The 21,666-nt window shown below is 38.2% G+C and overlaps 4 protein-coding genes across 4 annotated transcripts; 2 read left to right on the top strand and 2 right to left on the bottom strand.

Moving 5' to 3' along the window:
• The first annotated feature begins 1,129 nt into the window (after positions 1-1,129).
• Positions 1,130-5,097, top strand: BGZ61DRAFT_213997 (uncharacterized protein). Its single transcript, XM_046238041.1, has 7 exons — positions 1,130-1,344; positions 1,421-1,769; positions 1,820-1,870; positions 1,925-2,236; positions 2,294-2,453; positions 2,509-2,592; positions 2,645-5,097. Exons 1-7 carry the CDS (start codon positions 1,232-1,234, stop codon positions 4,807-4,809), a joined length of 3,234 nt encoding a protein of 1,077 aa, XP_046106426.1. The 5' UTR covers positions 1,130-1,231; the 3' UTR covers positions 4,810-5,097.
• A 1,291-nt stretch (positions 5,098-6,388) lies between these two features.
• On the bottom strand, positions 6,389-8,587 carry BGZ61DRAFT_349593 (major facilitator superfamily domain-containing protein; the record flags this gene model as incomplete). The annotated part of the gene is made up of 9 exons (XM_046240157.1): positions 6,389-6,504; positions 6,555-6,788; positions 6,838-6,899; positions 6,985-7,235; positions 7,295-7,473; positions 7,533-7,844; positions 7,909-8,020; positions 8,083-8,232; positions 8,297-8,587. The coding sequence occupies 9 exons, from the start codon at positions 8,585-8,587 to the stop codon at positions 6,389-6,391; spliced, it is 1,707 nt and encodes a 568-aa protein (XP_046106425.1).
• An 872-nt stretch (positions 8,588-9,459) lies between these two features.
• On the top strand, positions 9,460-11,552 carry BGZ61DRAFT_388323 (Alpha/Beta hydrolase protein). Its single transcript, XM_046242781.1, has 4 exons — positions 9,460-9,590; positions 9,646-10,079; positions 10,139-10,544; positions 10,609-11,552. Exons 1-4 carry the CDS (start codon positions 9,531-9,533, stop codon positions 11,401-11,403), a joined length of 1,695 nt encoding a protein of 564 aa, XP_046106424.1. The 5' UTR covers positions 9,460-9,530; the 3' UTR covers positions 11,404-11,552.
• An 8,602-nt stretch (positions 11,553-20,154) lies between these two features.
• Positions 20,155-20,943, bottom strand: BGZ61DRAFT_476809 (short-chain dehydrogenase/reductase SDR; the record flags this gene model as incomplete). The annotated part of the gene is made up of 1 exon (XM_046248836.1): positions 20,155-20,943. One exon carries the CDS (start codon positions 20,941-20,943, stop codon positions 20,155-20,157), a length of 789 nt encoding a protein of 262 aa, XP_046106423.1.
• Positions 20,944-21,666: the final 723 nt, after the last annotated feature.

The following is a 21,666-nucleotide window of genomic DNA, read 5'->3' as shown; positions in this document are numbered from 1 at the left end:
CGAGAGTTGGTCCACCTTGAGCAGCAGCAGCTGTACGTGTATGAGCTCTTCTCGTAGAAGTCGCGCATACCTCCACACGGGCGAGAAGACCGCGCTACACTCGTTCTCGCACTGGTCACACGGCCATTGATGACCTCGAGGCACTGCTAGCGTCCCTGTGTAGGCGTATCACATCTGCATCGGGCCGTTTGAAGACGATGATGATGATATCGAACTCATAGGCCTCAATGACCTAGGCGGCGATGATCTTCCGGGTGCAGAAACTCCGTTGGGGGTAACTTCCTCACCGCCCTTGGATCCCTTGGATCTAGCCGATGACTTCGATGACGATAACCTCACATCACCACAACTTCCCGTCACAACACCAAGGATATCGGGTTATCAGCGTGTTAAGAATGTTATGAGGGAATTCCGTGAGGAATAGGCTGTTGTGGTTGCGAGGGCAACATCGTCATAACAGGGTTATAACAGGCAGTACAAATAGGCCCCTTAGAACGGGCAGCTCAATTGAGGTCAAAAATGCGATTTCTGCTATTTCCTTTGAAATGTACAATTTTCAACTATTCCGGGGCTTTCCAATAAGCTAGTTTACAGTCACATTCCTTCTACAATGACTATGTTGCAAAGCCTGAAAGATCATGATCGTGAAATGGTCAATTTCACAGCATTAAGGGACCCAAAGTGGTTGACATGCATTAAACCGGGTTTTCGGACCAACCTCGGGACGAGGTTGGCAGGCGGCTTGCCCCACAATGGGGTATTCCTTTCTTGAATATTTCTGAGCCAAGACTTTTCGAGCGGGACCGCGCTATTCCACTTTCGATTTTTCCTGAGCCAAGACTTTGAGCCAAGACTTACTTATGTCAGCGAGCCTTTCGTCAAGCTTCAATCCGATAATTATTCCAAACTCCAATAACTCATGTCACCGGGTAGTGGAAAATATGGGACTAGGTTCATTCAGCTACAGCTATCGCGCTCTATATGTCATATTATTTTTATCTTGTTCTGAAAATCTTTTGTTCTCTGAACACCCCGTCATCCTTGGCCCCAATATCGCCATATGAGAGAGACCATATGACTGCGGATTAAAGAACAGCCATATCCGAGTAGGACACAATCAATCATCAATCAGCTGAACACGAAATTCCCGCACTTCGTATGCGGGGCTGATCCCGCGGTCAAAGTTCTCACTACACTATATTCGGCCGTTAAACTCGTAACTAGGTCGAAAATGACTCTCCTCGGGTCGTCGCAACTCGTTATCAATAGGGCGGGATTGACTTGTGTCTTTCCCGGCCCTGGCGTGTTGGATACGGATACCCAGCCGAGCCAGCCAACGGTGAAGTCAGTTCTATTTCCCTGCAAGCGATTTTCAAGGTCTAGTCCCAGAATGCAAACTTGCGGTGCTAATTCTCGCAAGTGTCATATTTGTTCACGGACTCAGGGGTCACCCACGGCACACATGGGAGTGCTCTGACGAGAATGCTTCTGTTGGCCAACAAAGGAAAAGGTTCAGTTTTTGGCGGTTCCCCCGTGGCACAAATGCCGAGGCGTCGCCTGCCGTGGAGAACGATCCACAAGAAACCTCGAGCTCTAGAGGAGCCTTTTGGCCAAGTGAAAAGCTTCCTCACGAAGCGCCTCTGGCGAGAGTATGGACGTACGGCTACGATGCGGATGTGATCGCCTTCTTCAGGGGTCACGACAAGAACAGCGTCACCGATCATGGCCGAGACTTGATGGTCAAAGTAGAACGAGGCCTCAAAAATAAGGTTAGTGTCTCCCCTTCATGACGCAAGACAGAGTGCTGATGGAATCTAAGGACCCAATAATATTCGTCGCTCACAGCCTTGGTGGGCTAGTTGTCAAACGGGTATGATTGCGTGGTGATCCTTGACAACCTTCCTCTGACAACTCCTACGTGTAGGCAATGCGGCAGATGCAAACTAGCCTGCACTACAAATACACGGAATGCCACCGTCGCATTCAGGCTGTAGTCTTCTGTGGCACCCCACATCGAGGATCCACCATGGTAGGATGGGGTAAAATAGCTGCAAATCTAGCCAAGGTTGCGCTTATGGACTCCAACTCGAAGCTTCTTAATAACCTCAAAGTCGATGCGGAAATTCTCGATGTTATCCAAGAAGACTTCTTGAAACTTCTGGACGAGTTTCCAATCAAAATTCACTCATTTCTCGAAGGATGTTCGATGACAGGGTTGAAAGGATTCAGTTCAAAGGTTGTGTTATCTGAATTCTAGGATACTCGTCTTGATATTTCTGACAGCTTACGTTAGGTCGTTGACGATTATTCTGCCAAGCTCGGATGGTCAAAGGAGATCGTTGAGTCTATCAACGCGGATCACCGCGCAATGGTCAAGACCAAGGGAGTTGAAGATATTTCAGTTACTATTGGGGACTTGGTCCGAGATGTACAAGCGTCCTATGGAAGTGCCAGTAAGTGACATTACCTTAGGCAAGCTTAGGCCACTACGATAGTAACTGAGCCCAGAGCTGGAAGATTGTCGCGCTATCGTCTCTACGACTTCACGTGATTCCGAATACAATCGAAAGATTGAACAGATCACAGAAACCTGTAACGATCCAAAGACTATATTTCTGTACTCTCTTGCTGATCCGCTTCTCAGGCATTCTTAACTCATTGAAGTTCGACACAATAAACGATCGATATCGTGGAATAGAGATTGCCCATAAAAGCACTATCGATGCGCACAAGAGCACCTTTGGCTGGATCTTTGATCGGCCTGGACCTGGATTCGTTGATTGGTTAGAGAGTGCCAATGGGATATTCTGGGTTAATGGGAAAGCTGGATCTGGAAAGTCGACTCTCATGAGGTTCATCGCAGATGACGCAAGATTGAGCCGCCATTTGAACAGTGCTGGGGCCGTGAAAAGAGTCACTTTACAAGCCAGCTTCTACTTCTGGGCTGCCGGATCGCCAGAGCAGCGTTCCCTGAATGGCCTTTTGAGAACGATTTTATACCGGATCTTGGCGCATGCGAAAGCCCTCCTGCCGATTGTGTGCTCCAAGCAATGGAGTAGCCTTAGCTCTATTGCATTTGGAATGCTTGGGTCAGCCCGGATCGACCAAAGGGAAAAGCGGACCAAAGACCTGGAAAGACTGGGACAGCAAGAGAGTGAAGAACGGCAGATTCAATTTGCGCATGAAAAAGCAACTGCTCTGGTCATACATGAAATTTCTCAAGAGGAATGTCTACAGTGGAGTCGAAATGACCTCCTTCGATTATACCACGCCACTTTAGAGGAGTTTCCCTCGACAACGACGTTATTTCTACTCCTTGATGGTCTTGACGAGTACGAGGCTACGGAAGAGGAGTTGGAAAACCTGGTGGAGTTACTGAAGCGGACAAGCCAAAGATCCAACTTGAAGATATGTCTTTCTACCCGGCCTTGGACGATTTTCGAGAACCATTTCGGCAAAGGACAATGTCCGTCCCTACAGTTGCAGAATTTTACCTATGACGATATTCGATTGTTCGTCGTAGATTCCTTCGACCGGTCACACCTCATGCAGACCATGACCCAGGCCAATATGGATCGAATGCCGGACTTTTACTTGACCATCGTACGAAAAGCAGAGGGTGTTTTTCTTTGGGTACGACTCGTGGTGAAATCTTTGATCAGAGGATTGCGGAATGGCGACGAGCTCTCGGACCTCCAGAGGAAACTTGACGAGCTTCCCAGAGATCTTGAACGATTGTACAGGCACATGTTCGATCGAGTGGGGATCGAGTACTGGGAAAGGTCGTCAAAAATATTCGCCATTATCAATGCAGCTCAAGAGCCACCGAGCGCGCTGACTATTTGGTACTCTGGAGACTCTGAGTCCAATCCTCTCGAAGACATATCCGAAGAGACTAGGCTAGCGCGTTGCTATCAGGTGCATCTTCGACTGATGAGCCAGTGTGCAGGACTCCTGGAACTACGCAGTTCGGATTTTGGCGCCAACATTGTCGAGGGGTTGGAAGAAGAGGCGGCAAGGTGCGACTTGTTACAGCCATACGAGTTGTGGCCTCATTCAGCACGGCAGCATTATTTGCAGTCAACCGTGCACTACCTGCACCGGACAACTAAGGATTTTCTTCGCACGGACGAGATTACAAGCATCATTCGAAATCGAATTAACGGTAGTGTGCAAGGGAGATCTTTCGATCCTCATAGGTGGCTAGCCATACACACCTTAGTAGGACTGAGGAGAGTCATGGCGACCTGCCCTTACTACGAGGACGTCGAGCTCTTCTATTGCGATGATGATGAGCTTCCATTCGATTTTGATGCACATCGCGTTGCCCGCATTAGTCGTATATTCAACTTCCATGCCACAAGTTGTTCGGATACGGAGCGAGTCGCTCGCCTTACTAAGATCAAGGACGCAATGCTCCAGCGGCGTGGGCTAAGAGATCCAGGCGGCGTCCCAAAGATCACAGGGTCAGTCAGCCTAAGTTCTGGTATTAACGTCGAGAGTGGGGCGGGACTTCCTGAGGGGAGATTGAACCAGCCTTTGGTATCGGATTCTATCAAAAGAGGGACGGACTTTCTCCTTGTCTCTGGTGGCAGTTCATCCTTGGTGCCAAGAAAGCCGGAATTAGGGTTTGAGGACGAATTGAAATCTCTTCTTCGAGAGGAGGGAGTCAGGTTTGATCGCAGACAACCGCTCAAGCGTCAACATATCAAGTCGGACTGGTCATACCCATGTCCACCGATCGAGAGCGTGGAGTTTAGCGCCCGGAGGTCTTCTCAGTATATCGAGAGGGACACTAATCAAATATGACAATCGAGCACCAGACACCCGGCACGCCACGGTCGGTGCCACACAATTTGCAGAACAGACAGACTGGCCCCTGAAGCGGCCTAGGTTGGATTCTAGTCAAACTTGGTCTCTGCTGAATCCTGCTGAATCCGGCCCGAACCCGGCCCGTGCGGGGTGTAAGAGGCCCTCAAGCTGCTAGCTAGCGGCTTGGGATTTTTCCCTCTAGGATATACATTTTAAGAGTCATAGATAAGAGATTTTGAATTCCTCCCTTTTCAGACTCTATTGATTACACCGACCCTGACGGGTCCTCGCCGTCTTCTGCCCGGATCGCCCTTCCTGCCTTGCCAACCCGACCTTCCTTGCGGTCCGGGCAGCTTATATCTTCCTTATCGGTCCCCTATTAGGCTACCTATTTTGGGTTGTTTTCTTCCTCTTCGTCCCTTTCACCCGCTAAACCCCCTGTCGCCCCTTTTGGGGGTGAGGGAGTGGTGACCCTTAGACACACGACAGCGTCTGTAGAGATCCCAGAGGAGCTCTCACCTGGTAATTCGACAGCTAGGACGCGCGAGCGAAATGAGTCCCGGACAGGGTAGAAGGGGGGAACGAGAATAAGAGAAGTAGATTGTGGCCGTAAGCGTTCGCAGATGAGCCTGCCGCTGCGGTCTGTGTCAATATGGCGGGTGGATTGGATCCGGTACGGGTAAGTCAATTAGGGCAATAATGATCAAGACGATAGTGGAGCCTAAAGATGATCGTATTGATGTGTGTTCTCTCCGATCTTCCGGCCCCCTCTTTTCCTGTGAGGGGTTTTATGTCATCTCACGCCCTATGACTAAGACTAGGATATCGATCATACGCGCCCCGAAGAGTCCGCCTTTAGAGATGCTCCTGGAGCTAGAATCGTTGGCGCCTCTCCTCTCGGCGATAGAGAATTCTCAGCTGAGCAATTGTTGCCTAGAGTCTTTCTCTATTCTTTGCCAAATTATGCGTAATACGCGACAATGTGAACAGTAGGCTCCTCACACCCCCGAAGCGAGCGAAACATTATACAAGTGACTGACAGGAGAAAAAAAAGGTTGACGGCAACGGAGACGTGGGAGGTGTACACCGTGCTTTCAGAACTCGATAGCGCATTCACGGCATTCTGGACGACCACGGACTTTACTGGGAATGAATTTGCACAGGATAGTCTCTAATAAGAAATATTTGGCATGCACTAAGCCTAAGAATATTTATTCACTATGGCATGCACAATACCAGCTGAATATGCTACTACCAACGATCAAACTATGTATGCTTAGGGTTAGAAGGCTCCGACTTCGTTGCCCATGAGGAGACTGGTGACCTTATGTAAGACAAACAAGACAAGAAGAAAAGAAAAACAGAAAACTACGCTGCCAGAAACACAACTAGGCAGGTACAAAACGAGCAACAATGGCTTGTTTAGCTGGTACCCCACCGTGAATTGGTCAACTGACAAATTAAACAGACCCAGGAACAAGACTGGCAACAACGTCCTAGCCTACTATCAACATGACTGAACCATGGCCCGGTTCCTATATAAATCAACTCCCACGGTCGCATTCATCCCAGTTCACTATTCGTCCCCAAGCCCTTCCTCTGGTGAAATCTTTTCTCGATGCTTTCCATCCTCTAAGGGTGCTTCGACATGAGCCGTCATACTAGCAGCTACAGGCAGCAGAAAAACAGTCACTGTAGGTCGTATTAGAAGTCGGCTGAATCAAGAATAGTCTGGTACTTACTAATAGCTGTGACGGCTCCAATCACCGCGTTTGCGATCCACACAAACTCAAAAGACTTCGCTGTAACGTGCTTCAATGCATGTTCTGCTGCGACAATCACCATCTGGGTTACGCCAGATATACTAGAAATATCAGTGGCACCTGATGAGAGGAAATTTGTCACGAATTCCTCGACAGATGAGCTTGGTAGACCGGCTTCGATGGCCGCGCTTGCAATCGATGGCGCTTGGTGGGCTTTCGTAGATTAGCCTCAACTGTGCAATGAATAGGAGCCAAGTCTTACCTGCTATGTAGTTACCGTGGACAGTTGCGAAAATGGTGATACCGACAATGCCACCCAGCGCTCTAATTGAGGCAAGTAGGGTCCCGGCAGTTCCTCTGTGATTTCAGTCAGCATAAGAACTTGCTCGCTGGAATTTGCGTAACCAACAGCAGATGAGAAGGAACGGCGTAGGTAAGTACAACTACTGGTACTACTGTTGTGACACCGATGCCGAGACCAATAAGACCAGTAAAGACAAGCATCATGGCTTGTCGAGATGCAGTGATCAAGGCGAGAAGACCACAGAACACAGCAATCAATACCATGGAGACGGTGAGGATCCTTCGGTAATTATTGTAGACCCCCAAGATATACGCCGAGCCAAGTATTCCGCCTATGAGGCAGACGTTCAGCGGGAGCTTCGATAACTATGTCAGCATTTATTCGTAATAATAATCCATTTCAGGGATGGTCTCACAAGATAGATGCTGATCATAATAGGGTCGTGGGTAAAGAGACCGGCAATTTCCTGAGGAAGAAAGGCGTTTACTCCATAGAGCAGCATTCCATCGACAAATGACACTGAAAGAATAAGCAGAAAGTTCCGCGACTCGAGAAACCTATGGTCAAGGAGGCCATCGTTGCGCCCGTAAGTTTCTGTAGATGCTGCAGTTAGTCTCATACGAGCCAATTATTTTGGGAGTAGAACCACCAACCGTAGATGCCCAATCCAAAAAAGGATACAGAGCCAACGGCTAATAACGAGATGACCTTAGCGTCGCTCCAAGGATAGGTGTGTCCACCCCAGACAAGTGCTGTCACAACCAAAACAACTCCGCACACAAGTAGCGCCAGTCCCACTAGATCAACAGACTTGAAGGCCGTCTTTGTGCTCAATTCTCGACGAAGCCGGGTAGGTGGAGGGTTATACACGGTGATGATCCCGATTGCGCAGGTGCCGAAGAAGATAGCATTCAGGTAGTAGACCCATCGCCAACCCGAGGGGGACATTTTGACAAAGGCGCCAGCTGATGTGATCGTTTACATTAGTGGATGTCTTTGATAGCGGTGGATGTATTAGAGTAAACTGACCCACGAGCAAGACCACAATAGCGAGGATTCCGTTGATGGTCCCCATCAGTCCTTGGGCGAAGCTTCGGTGTTTTGCGAGAACGATCTCCATGCTAGCGGGAATGACCAACAGCTGAGGTCTTGGTCAGATTGCTTGATTATGGAAGAACATGGAGTCTCGGCATAGATACTGACGAAGAGTGAGGAGCCCGTGCCAGTGATAGCTTGACCAACAATGATGACCTCGACAGACTTTGCGGTTCCCGCAACAATATTTCCGACGACTCCGAGGCCACCACCCGCTACAATAAGCCATCGCTTACCGAATCGATCGGATAGAGTGCCCTGCCCAAAGGAATCAGTATATTCATGAAGCAGAATCCTTTTTAGGTATCGTGGCTTTTCATACCCAAACAGGCTGGAGCCCAATAAGAGGAAACAAAGCAGCATTCGGAACCCAGGAAGAAATAGAAGAGCCCCCAAGTGCATTAACAGCAAAACTGTAGGTGGTTGAGGGACCAATGTTTGCCATGGTGCAGGTGCCCCAAGTAAGGCCCATGACTAAAAGTGCCAGGTACGTGCGTATAGAGAGCCTGTACGACTCTTCGATGGGGTCGGCCCGGAAAGTCGCGTCCATGGTGGTTTTGTCCACTGAATCCACATGCTCTGCTTGGGAGGTTTCAGCTTTGATTTCAGACATGATAAAGGCTTGTTTGCGGGATGGAATTCGGAATCTCGCCTGATAGTGTGAGGCGAGTATTTTTGATGATGCAGCAGAACATGAGAGTTTATGTATCAGAGCTGGTTGATACTCCAACCAATGAGGACGGTTTCATCGGAACCTAAGATCTTTACCCCAGGATCTCCTAAAATAAGGTTTCGCACATCCGAAGCAAAGTGCGGGGAATCATGGGGTAGTAGAACAGGCCCGGATCTCCGCGTGCACTTGGAATCCTGGAGCATAGGGACACGGGAGGAGTAAGTCACTCTGAGCCGGATGGCGGTGTTCAGGACGTATTCTAGCAAGACACCGCGATAAAATAAAAAATTACTGTTAATATTTATTGCATTCTCGAATGCGTTGCTTATAGGGTTGAGCCGCCGCAACCCAGCCAAATTCAATCATAGCATATATACTACAGTCATCCGATCTTATACCAGGATAGTTCAGCTTATGACCGGTACGTTGGTGGAATGAACAGCGGGAAGTTATGTCTTCGAAGTCTCGTGCTGCGCGATAAGACAGAGAGCTGTTTTCAAACCTCAAGGGTAAATTATACAGGCGGCATGAGTGTTTAGGCTAGGCCAAAATGAGTGTTAGCTCATACTTGCGCCCAATCGGAGGTGAGCCCCCTCAATTACGGCTTTGGATGTTTAATTGCAAGTCTTCCGGTTCTAGGCCGTCGGCTCGGAATCTCCGAGCCCCGAAGCATGTGTTCCGATTTGTAGATGATTGATGGCTTCCGATTGGAAGGCTCAAGTTCTTGGTTACTAATTACTAATCCGGGTCAAGCTGTATTTATGGCGACTCATCTCTTGGACTCCTAAAAACAAATAAGTCTTAACTGGAGAATCCGAGTGAGCAAGAACCAGAACACATTCATTGTTAATTGCGTTGTGACGGTGAAAACCCAAATATAGTCATGGAGCTCCACACGCATGAGTTATCCTCCTTCTTCCGAAAGTCAGTTCATCCTGAACAGGCAAGTATTGACACATGTGTATTGTAATTGAAATTTCTGCTGAGTATTGAGCCAGGTGTCAGCACCATTGAAACATGCGCCACCGTTACAACGCGAAACTATTCAGCTCGATGGCGGGGATGTGCTCCTGCAGAAGGACATTGCCGTCAAGATGCGAGACGGTATCACTCTCTACGCCGACTTGTATCAACCACATCCTACGTTGACTGAAAAGTCACCAACAATTATCTTATTCGCTCCGTTTGGCAAGCATGGTGCAGTACCTCGAGAAAGATTTCAGAACATGGGGGTAGATTGGTCTCAGCTCAGCAAGTATACCAACTGGGAGCTTCCTGATCCATTGCGATGGTGTGGTGAATGGCATTACTCTCTGCTTTGCGTTGACCCAAGAGGCACTTGGTGGTCAGAGGGTGCAAGAGCGACCTATCTTTCTCCAGAAGAAGGTCGAGACGGATATGATATCGTCGAATGGGTAGCTCAGCAGCCATGGTACGTGGACAGTTTCCATCTTAAAATGCTACTCGAGATGGTTTAGCTAACAATGATAGGTGTACTGGTGAGGTGGGTTGGGGAGGCGGCGTGTCCTACTTCGCTATGTCAGCGTATCAAACAGCCGTTCTGAAACCACCACACTTAAAGGCGCTTCTCATCTGGGAAGGAATTTCTGACCTTTATCGTGAGGTGAATTGTCCCGGTGGAATCCCCAACGTGCCTTTCCAACATTTTTGGATGAACATGACCGGAAATGGCCTCTCAGAAAGTGAAGACCATGCAGTTGCAAGCATTGAGCATCCACTTTTTGACGATTATTGGCGTTCCAAGGTTGTGGACTGGAGTCTAATAGTCATCCCGGTGTTTTCCGTTACGGGATGGTCGTCACTCGGATTGCATCTACGCGGCACTATTGAAGCTTGGAGAAAGTTCTCGTCGAAAGACAAATACCTTTGGATTCACGTAAGCACCGCTGCGCTACAAGTTATTAACAATGAGACGTTGCAATTGCTTATCAAGATAATAGAGTGGTCGTGAGTGGAGTGAATTCTACAAGGAGGAGAACGTTCAGAAGCAACACCAGTTTTGGGACCGATATCTCAAGGGCGATCAGAACGGAGTGAACGACTGGCCAAAGGTCGAAATCGATGTTCGAATTTCCGCCACCCAAAGCAGTCCAAGATTTGTGTCTACATTTCCTCCTCAATCAGAAATAACTGAGTACACGTTAGCAGAGGGTGGGAGGCTTCATGCTAATGAGGGACTGGATGTCAACAGCTGCAATCCGAATTATGTATCATTTGATGCACACAAGCTTGACTCAGCCGCAACCTTTGATTTCGTGGTTGATCAGACCACCGAGATCACAGGATATGCAGCGGTGAAACTTTTCATCCAGGCAATGCACTTCCCAGACGTTGACTTGTTTGTCGCTCTTCAAAAGATTGACACAGACGGAGAAGAGGTTAAATTTTACCACTCGACGCAGCAATTGGAGGCGGCTGCCACCTATGGATGGCTACGAGCCTCCCATCGTGAGCTTGACGAATCTGCCAGTGTGCCTGAAAGGCCTGTTCATCTCCATGAAAGACGGCAATGGCTGCGGCCGAGTGATATTGTCGAGGTGAATATTGAGCTATGGCCAGCCAGTACAGTATGGAAAGCCGGGGAAACAGTTCATCTGGTTGTGAAGGGCACCACTTTCACGAATCCAGACAACTTTACTCAATTCAAAGGCCCTTCTCACAGCTTTGGAGAAGTTAAAATCTGGTTTGGCAAAGGCTACAATAGCAGCTTGTTCCTGCCTGTAGTTAGACTTTGAAGGGACATCATCAAAGGCAGCCACGAGGACATAACCCGCGGCTTTGACATTGGTGGTTGAGAGAGATACAAGTACATGCATTGCGCAACACACTCCAGTCACAATTATATTACTAAGAGGCAAGCTGCTTATTTGTCGATTTACTACTTATGAGCTCCCTGAAAATCAGGGTGGCGATCAACGCAATCCACCCAACCTCAGCCTTCAATTGAGTGAGTTGACTGCTTAATAAGCTTTTCCTCCGTTGAGTTGATTAACCTTGGCCCTATATTGAGTTGGTTGGCTTTGCGTTGATAGTTGACCAGCTCCCCGATGCCCCGTAGTAGTACTTCAATCGCAACCTTGGAACCCAACGACTTCTCATATAGAGATTTTGGGGTCAGGGATGACGGGCTGTTTAGAGGACAAAACTTTATCAGAATAAAACAAAAATAACACCAGTTATAGAGTAAGAGAATTATAGATAAATAAATCTAGTTCTATATTTTTTTACTATTTAATAATATAAATTATTAAAGTTAAGAATAATTATTAAATTAAAGCTTAATAAAATAATTACTAATATAAAAATATCTTAGCTTAAAAAAAATTTAAAAAAAAAGACTTTAACTTATTATAAAATCTTAGTGAGTCGGGGCTTTCCGGTCTTTAGGGATAAAGGTCATCTGATCAGATGCTTGCAGCCACTAGGGCTAGGATTGGTGGGTTCCTTCAACAGGAAATGCTGCATCGGGTAGGACCGGTAGCCAGACCTACTGGGGCCATAAATTGGGAAGGTCTCGGACAGGACCTTCTGCGAAAGCAAGCATGATCCTTCTAGCATCTCATCTTTTTCAATTGACAGTCTTTTGACCTATTCTTTGGGGACCTATTGAAGGTCCATTTGATCAAACGGTATCAGCTGAAAAAGCTATCTACTTTGCCCGGCTATCCGATTTATCCGGACCCCAAACCTGACCCTTTCCGACCCTTCCGACACAACACTATCGCGGTCATCACAGCTCTGTTTCTGGGCGGGTTGTGTGTTCTTAGTGTCCTCTGCTCACTTCCTTACTTATTAGCTTAGAAAAAATTAAAAATAGAATAATATAAATTTATTTAAAAAATCTTAGCTTAGAAATATTTAAGAAAGAAATAACTTTATACTCTAATAGATTATATAATATATAATAAGTATATATCCCAGATAAATATATATTTTAAAAATCTTTTAATTTCTTTTTTTTCTATATAATTAATTAATTCTTAACTATTAAATATATTTTAATTTAATAAAAAGATAAATATTCTTCTTACTTTTTAAGCTTTTTAAAATAACTTATTATTAAGTATTTAATATATAGTATTAACCTATTAAATCTGTAATAAAAAGCTAGATTACTATTAAAAAGATATATAGTCTTAATATAATTAGGTTTTTAAGTTATAAAAGCTATTTAATTTAGAGAAATAAATTATCTTTTAATTTACTTTTAATTTAAATTTATAAGAGTTTTTTCTATAATTATATAATATTAAAGAAATAGCTAATTAACTGCTTACTAATTATGATATATTATCTATTAGTAAATACTAAGCTTTTAATTTTATTAAATAATAATTAAAGCTTAAAGATTTTTTTTATAAATATAATTATTAAAGAGTTAAATATAAAAATCTAACTATTATTTATAATTAATTTATATTTATAGTAAATATATTATAAAATATAATATTATTTTTATTAATATTTATAATTTTAATAAAACTAGCTTTATAATAGATATTATTATAAGTAGAATAATTATTATAAATATAAAAAAATATAAAAACTTAAAATTAATATAGCTTAGAAATTATAAATAAATTATAATTATTTAATATCCTATTATATAAAATAAGAAATTAAAAAGAAAAAAATATAATAACTTATATAGCTTTATTTAGTTAATTATTAACTTTTAATTTAAATATCTTAAAGAATAAATTAAAAGATATTAAAATAGCTTTTTAACTTTTATTTTAAAAGTATTTAAGTTATTTTTTAAGAAAATAAAAATAATAATATATAAAATAGTATTATTAAAGTTTAAAATTTAAAATTTTTAATAGTTAAATAAAGCTTTTAATAAGTAATATAAAATAAAATAAACTTACTTATAAAATAAATAAAAATAACTCTATATAAAAAAAAAGATATAATTAATTAAATAAATATTAATACATTTAGTTTTTTTAGCTTTACTTAATATTATTAAATAAATTAAAATTATATAGTAATTTTAAATAATAAAAATAAATAATAAGTACTTTATTTAATACTAAAAAAAAATTAAATAATAAGGTTATTACGTATTAATTTCTATTTAAAGCTTTTATTTAACTTTTTTAACTTTAATTTTATTATTTATAATTAATAATCTTACTATTTATACTTAATAACTTTAAGTTATAATTTTATTTTAAGTAATAAAATATTAAAAAAATTAATATCTTTTATTATTAAAAAATTAATTTTATTTTTAATATTTATTTTATTATAATTAATTTTTAATATAATAAATTTTATTTAAGTAGCTCTTTTTAAGAATAACTTATTATATCTATATTATAAAATCTAATTTTAATATAATTTTAAATTTTCTTAAAATTTAAAAGATAAATTAAAAAATAAAAGTTAAATTTTCTTTTAAGCTTTTTTAAAAAAGAAAATTTATTTAAGCTATTATTATACTATTTATAATATTTAAATAAAATCTAATAAATTATATTAGCTATTTTTAAATATTATTTACTTTTTAATAATAAAATTAAAGTTAATAAATAAGAAAATTAAATTCTTATTTATAATTTTATTTTATATATTTAAATAGAAATAGCTATATTTTATAACTTAGCTGAAAATATTAATAATTCCAATTTAAAAAATTAAGTTTTTTTTAAGATATTATTAAAACTTAATATAACTTCTAGTTTTAAAAGCTATTATATTATATTAAGTTAGTATAGATATTAGCTATATAAAATACTAATTAAAGAGGAGATTTAAATAACTTAAGTTATTATTAATATTAAAGATATTAAGATATTAAATTAAATTATAGAAGTTTTTAATATATTTATTAAATTAAAGTTAAAAAAGTTAAATAGAATTTTAATAAAAAAGAAAAAGTAATTTAAAACTTAAAATTTAAGCTTTAGTAACTATAATATATATATAATAAAATATAGTAAATTTAAATATTAGGTTTTTTTATTAAAAGTAAATATTAATATATAAATATAAATTAAATTATTAAAAAGTAATAATTAAAGAAAGTTAGTATAATTAAAGAAAAAATATTATAAAATTTATAAAAAGATTAATTATAATATAAAAAGTTATTAAGCTATTATTAAAATATTTAAAAAAGAGTATTTTATATATATTTTTTAAAATAGTATATAATTATTTTTTAAGATAATTAATAGCTTAATAAATAAAGTATTTATTATTTAGTTTTTTTTTAATTTTATTTAATATTATTAAATAAATTAAAGCTATATAATAATTTTAAATAATAAAAATAAATAATAAATACTATATTTAATATTAAAAGAAATAGTAGCTAAATAATAAGATTATTACTTATTAATTTCTACTTAAAGCTTTTATTTAACTTCTTTAACTTTAATTTTATTATTTATAATTAATAATCTTACTATTTATAATTAATAACTTTAAAATAGTAATTTTATTTTAAATAATAAAATATAAAAAAAAAATCTTTTATTATTAAAAAATTAACTTTTCTTTTAATATTTATTTTATTTTAATAAACTTTATTTAAATAACTTATTATTATATTAACTATTAATTATAAGATTCTTATTATATATATTTTTATATATTAAAAATATAAATTTAAATTTTAATATAATATAAAATCCCTTAATAAGAGAATTTAATATTTAAATTTACTGTATTTTTATTATATATATATTATAGTTACTAAAGTTTAAATTTTAAGTTTTAAGCTACTTTTTTCTTTTTAATTAAAATTCTATTTAACTTTTTTAATTTTAATCTTAATAAATAAAGTTAAAATACCCTAAAATTTAAGTTATTTAAACTCCCCCTCTAGCTAGTACTCTATATAGCTAGTATTTATACTAACTTAATATAATATAATAGCTTTTAAAATTAAAAATTATATTAAGCTCTAGTAATATTCTAAAAAAAGACTTAACTTCTTAAATTAAAATTATTAATATTTTTAGCTAAGTTATAAAGTATAGTAAGTTAGGGCTTTTTAATCTTTAAGAATAAAGATTATTTAATTGAATACTTATAGCTACTAGAGCTAGAATTAGTAGGTTTCTTTAATAGAAAATACTATATTAAATAGAATTAATAGCTAGACCTACTAGAGTTATAAATTAAAAAAATCTCAGATAGAACCTTCTAAATAGAATATAAGTATTATCCCTCTAGTATCTTATTATCTTTTTTTTAATTAATAGTTTTTTAACCTATTCTTTAAGAATCTATTAAAGGTTTATTTAATTAAATAATATTAGCTAAAAAAGCTATTTATCTTGCCCAGCTATCTAATTTATCCAGACCCCAAACCTAACCCTATCTAACCTTTTTAATATAATATTATTACAGTTATTATAACTCTATCTTTAGGTAGTTATATATTCTTAGTATCCTCTATTTACTTTCTTACTTAATAGCTATTTCTATTTAAATATATAAAATAAAATTATAAATAAGAATTTAATTTTCTTATTTATTAATTTTAATTTTATTATTAAAAAGTAAATAGTATTTAAAAATAGCTAATATAATTTATTAGCTTCTATTTAAATATTATAAATAGTATAGTAATAACTTAAATAAAAAATTTTTAAGAAAGCTTAAAAGGAAATTTAGCTTCTATCTTTTTAATTTATTTTTTAAATTTTAAGAGAATTTAAGATTATATTAAAGTTGGAATTTATAATATAAATATAATAAGTTATTTCTAAAAAAAGCTACTTAAGTAAAATTTACTATATTAAAATTAGTTATAATAAAATAAGTATTAAAAGAAAAGTTAATTTCTTAATAATAGAAGATATTAATTTTTTTATATTTTATAGCTTAGAATAAAATTACTATTTTAAGATTATTAACTATAAATAATAAAGTTAAAGTTAAAGAAGTTAAATAAAAGCTTTAAGTAAAGATTAATAGGTAATAATCTTATTATTTAGCTATTATTTCTTTTAGTACTAAATATATTACTTATTATTTATTTTTACTATTTAAGATTATTATATAACTTTAATTTATTTAATAATATTAAATAAAGCTAAAAAAACTAAATATAATATAAAATTCTATTAAAAATTTTAAAATAAAAGAGAAAGATATAAGCTAGATAATTATTTAAAATTTCTTAGAAAAAGAAATCTTTTAAATTTCTTATTATATTATCTAAAATATTTAAATAGAAATTAAAAAATTATATTAGCTATTTTTAAATATAATTTATTTCTTAATAATAAAAATAAAGTTAATTTATAAAAAAGTTAAGCTATTAATATTAATATTATATTTATTTAAATAAAAATAGCTATATTATATAACCTAGCTAATAATATTAAAAATACTAATAATAATAAAAGCTAAATATTTCTTATAAAAATTAGCTATAAAAAATATAACTTCTAATTTTAAAAGTTATTATATTATATTAAGCTAGTATAAATACTAACTATTTAAAGTACTAATTAAAGAAGGAATTTAAATAAAAATAAAATATTATAGATATTAAAAATCTTAAGATATTAAGTTAAGTTATAGAAGTTTTTAGTATATGTATTAAAATTAAAGTTAAAAAAGTTAGATAAAATTTAATAAAAAAAAAAGTAGCTTAAAATTTAAAACTTAAGCCTTAGTAATTATAATATATATATAATAAAAATACAGTAAATTTAAATACTAAATTCTCTTATTAAGAAAAAGTATTTATTATTTAAAGTAATTTTAATTTAAATTAACTTTAAAACTTTAAGAATTTTATTATAAAATACTAAAAGCTATTATATATAAATTAAATAAAAATAGTAAATTTAATAAAATTAAAGGATTTTTTATTTTTTACTTTTATAAAATTAGTAAAATTTAAACTTAAAATATTTAAAAAGTAAAAATAATATAACTATTTAATATTATTATTTTAAATAACTAAATATAATTTAATATATATAAATAGCTATTTTAGCAGTTAAAAGAATAGTAGAAATTATAAATTTAAATATAAATTTAAATTCTAACTTAAATATAATAAGAATAATAATAAAAACTCTTTTTAAGAATATTTTTAAAGTATTTAAATAAGATATATATAAATATAAGAATATTTAACTTCTATTAAAAAAGAATAAGTTTTATATAACGTACATAATAAGCGAATGTCCCAAACAAGTAAATGTCCCAAAAATCCTAACCTCTAAAGTTAAAACCTCAATAAAACCACAACAATATAATTAATTAATTAAAACTAATCGCTATACTCTTCTCCAGAGGTCTCAATTATAGCCTGACAGGTCCTTGCATTATGACCAGCCTTTCCACATGTTCCACAGCGCCTTTCCCTCGGCGGCGCCGACCTTCGTCGACCACTACTTCTCGATGATTCAGCTACTACCTGCGCATTAACGTCTCTCTGATCTATCTCATCCCTTCCCTCATCTAGAGTCATCTTCCCTCTATTCTGTAGGCGGGTTCTTTTCGCTCTGCGCCGCTTACTAAGGGTCTCATTTGCCTGTTGAAGGATCTGGTTCTCAGACTTCAATAATGCTATCTGATGCATTATTGCCTTTGTTCCCTTAGAAAATGACTCGAGCGCCTCAAGGATAGATGTCGGAGAGCTGCTTTGATGCCTCCTAACTCGTCTTTTGAGGTATTCGGACTGCGAGCTGGCCTCAAGGACTGTCTTTGGGGTCTTCGAGACCCAAGGGTCAGGGAGGCTGACCTCCTCCTCAACCGGTGTTGGAGTCCGTAGCTGCACATCAAGCTTTGATATGACATTTTCTGAGTCTAAAGGAGCAAGTCCGGCCCCTCGAAAACCCCCTTTGATATTGCTCTCCGTCATGGCGGCTTGGTGGGCGGCATAAAAGGCCGGAAAGAACTCAGTCTTTGAAACGTGGGTTATAGAGCATCTGATCAACTGCTCAATTTCTTGACCGTAGGCTTTTTTGAGCGGCCCAAAGCACCCGACATCAAGAGGCTGAAGTAGATGAGACGAATGAGGTGGCATACAAAGTGTAATAATATCGTTCTGTTCACAATATTTCTCAAAGTTGACTGAGTGGTGACTTTCGTGCCCATCGAGGATCAGAAGACGATAGCGACCGGTCGATCGATTCTTTGTGTGCCGGTCAAAGTGCTTGAGCCACTCAAGACCTGTCTCATTGTCGGTCCAGCCATTTTGAGTCGTCGCAATAGCCCAATCGCCCGGGAGGTTGCTTTCCCGGTACCAGCTGGCGAGGTGATATTGGCCCGCAACCACGATAAACGGCTGGATCGCCCAGCCTTCCGCATTAATCGCCTGAATGACTGTAACCCATTCCCGATTTCCAGGCTGCACTGATTTTGGGTTTCTATGCCTATCTGTATCTGTAATGACCATTCTGCTTGTAATTATGCCCATCATAAAGCCGGTCTCATCAAAGTTGTAGATATCGGCTAGGTCGATACTATATTTTGTGATTGTGTTCTCTACAAGCCGGAACCAATTGCGAATAATGGTTGGATCTTCGCATTTGGCCCTCTGATAGTTGTATTTACGAAAAAAACGCGTCTTGAGCTTTGGTTGTTGCCTGACGAAGTTAGAAGCCCAGCGCTTGCCGACAGGTAACGCGTCGCGGTCAGCGAGCAGTCGGTTAGCCATTTCTTCAACACCACGCAGTCGCGGGGGAAACCCTCGCGAATCTAGGTCGAGAATGAATTGAATAATAATCTGTTCCTCTAGATCGGATAGCTTGCGTGACTTAGGGATAATATCGCGTCGAGACTGCATGCCTTTCTGGCGGCGCCCTAGCCTTTTATTGCAGATATGGTAGATTGATGCAGCGCGTCGGATGCTTAATGATGGATTGTTTTGAAGGGCTTGAAGAGCAAGAAGGATATTAGCCTCTTTATTAAATTGAGACATGTTTGGTGGTGGTAAATTAATTGATCAAATGGAAGAAAGAGAGATTGAGGGATTTTGGGACATTCGCTTGTCTGGGACATTCGCTTATCATGTACGTTATCTAACTTTAGTTAATTTGAAATAATATTTAATTTTTAAACTTTAAGTATTATAAAAGTTAGATATCTATATACTAAAGATAAAATAAGCTTATTTATAATTTTTATTCTTCTATTTATAGCTTTTTTATATTAATAGTACTTAAAAAAAACTTTTAAATAATATAAAATAAAAAGGTATTAAAATTAAATTTTAATAAATAAATTTCCTTTTAATTTATATTAAGTATTAAGTTAAGATAATTTAAATTAGTATTTTATATTAATTATTAAATTTAAAAGTTATTTACTTAAGAATAAACTGGTATTTAATAAAGTATTAATAAAATTAATAATAAAAATAGTATTTATTTATTAAATAAATACAATATATTTAAAAAGCTACTTAATAATATAGCTAAATTAAAAAGTTTAATATCTATAATAGCTTAAGAATAATATATTTAAAACTTCAGTTATTTATATTGGAAAAAAGAGCAACAAGACTAACTGGTACTGTTTTTATTGTTAATCAAATTAGACCCGCCGTTCACTCCCAGCACTTGTCCCGTTACATAAGATGAGGAATCGGAAAGAAAAAATGCGACAACCTGCGCGGCCTCATTTGGTCGGCCCATCCGCCTAAGTGGGAGCCTTGCCAACGCCTCCTGAACCACAGGTTGCTTGGCCGCCTCCAACATCGGCGGCGTTGCAATAGGACCAAAGGCAACAGCATTGACGCGAATGTTATCAGGAGCCCGGACGGCGGCAGTGTGGCGAGTCAAGGATTCGACACCAGCTTTGGAGGCGGCGTAGGCGGGACGAGTGAGCTGCGAACCATACGCAGCCATAGAGGAGATGTTCACGATGCTCCCCTTTCCCTGCTCAAGGAAATGGGGAAGGCTATGCTTCGTTGACAAGGCATAGCCAGTAAGGTTGACTTGAAGGGTACGGTGCCAAACATCGGTGTCCATATCGTCAATACGGGCATCTCGTCCCATAGTCTCGGGTCGGAGGTCGGCGCCCATATTCACAAGTCCGTCGAGACCGCCAAGCTTTTCAGCGCCGGCGTCCATAAGGTTCTTGATGGTGTTCTCTTTAGACAAGTCGAAATAGATGGCCACGGCAAAGCCGCCCTGAGCCACGATGTCGTCGGCAACTCCCTGAGCTCCTTTGATGTTAACATCGCCAATCACCAACTTAGCGCCCTGCTTTGCGAGGAGTTGCGAGAGCGCTTTTCCTACTCCTGACGCGCCCCCGGCAACAATTATACGGAGACCAGACACTCCAGACATAGTTGGGGACATTGGTGCGGTTTGTAGTTGATAGATTGCGGTTATAGAAGATATAAAGGGGGTGGGATATCTTTTCGGTAGAAGAAAAGGAAGGAGAGCTGTATTTATAAACTTTTGCCATCATCCGAGCACACATCGCGTCCAAACTAAGTTCCCTTCATCTGGTTACAACTGCCTAGAGGCATAGTTTCCGCGCATAAGATACTCGGGTTCGGGTTCGGGGTGTCGGGTTAAAGCTGGATCCCGTGTCCCCATTGCAGGGCGAGATATTAATGCGGAGTTTAATGCGGAGTTCGATGCGGAGTTTGATGCAGGGTTTGATGTGGAATCCGATGTTGCGGACTCATGTAGTAATTTAATGTAAATTTATTAAGAGATGATACACTTATTTATGGAACAAAAGTCAAATTAGGAGGCAGGTCTTACGGTTTGGGCTTGTCATAGGGTCTAATCTGTTGGCCATCAAAGCATCAGTATTTGGTGCAATGCTCTGAGCCTGTAATTGGGTCCTGTCAGACCTTTTAATAACGGCAGCGGTCGAACTAGAATAGGGCCAACACTCGCCAAGTCAAGATGACTCCATGTTATTTCTAAGAGCATACGGCCAACTTTTTAGTCGCGAGAGCCTCATGTTCGGCTCTGTCCTCCCCACGCGCGACGGGCTCGTCTTCCAGTACAGAATTGAAGGTGTCGCCCTCTTTCATGATCACTTGGTCAGCGGGG

Source organism: Ilyonectria robusta (genome assembly GCF_021365365.1).
Source record: "Ilyonectria robusta strain PMI_751 chromosome Unknown BGZ61scaffold_7, whole genome shotgun sequence".
Classification (NCBI taxonomy): domain Eukaryota; kingdom Fungi; phylum Ascomycota; class Sordariomycetes; order Hypocreales; family Nectriaceae; genus Ilyonectria; species Ilyonectria robusta.
The sequence above is the reverse complement of the archived record's forward strand: the minus strand, read 5'-3'. Positions and strand labels throughout refer to the sequence as shown.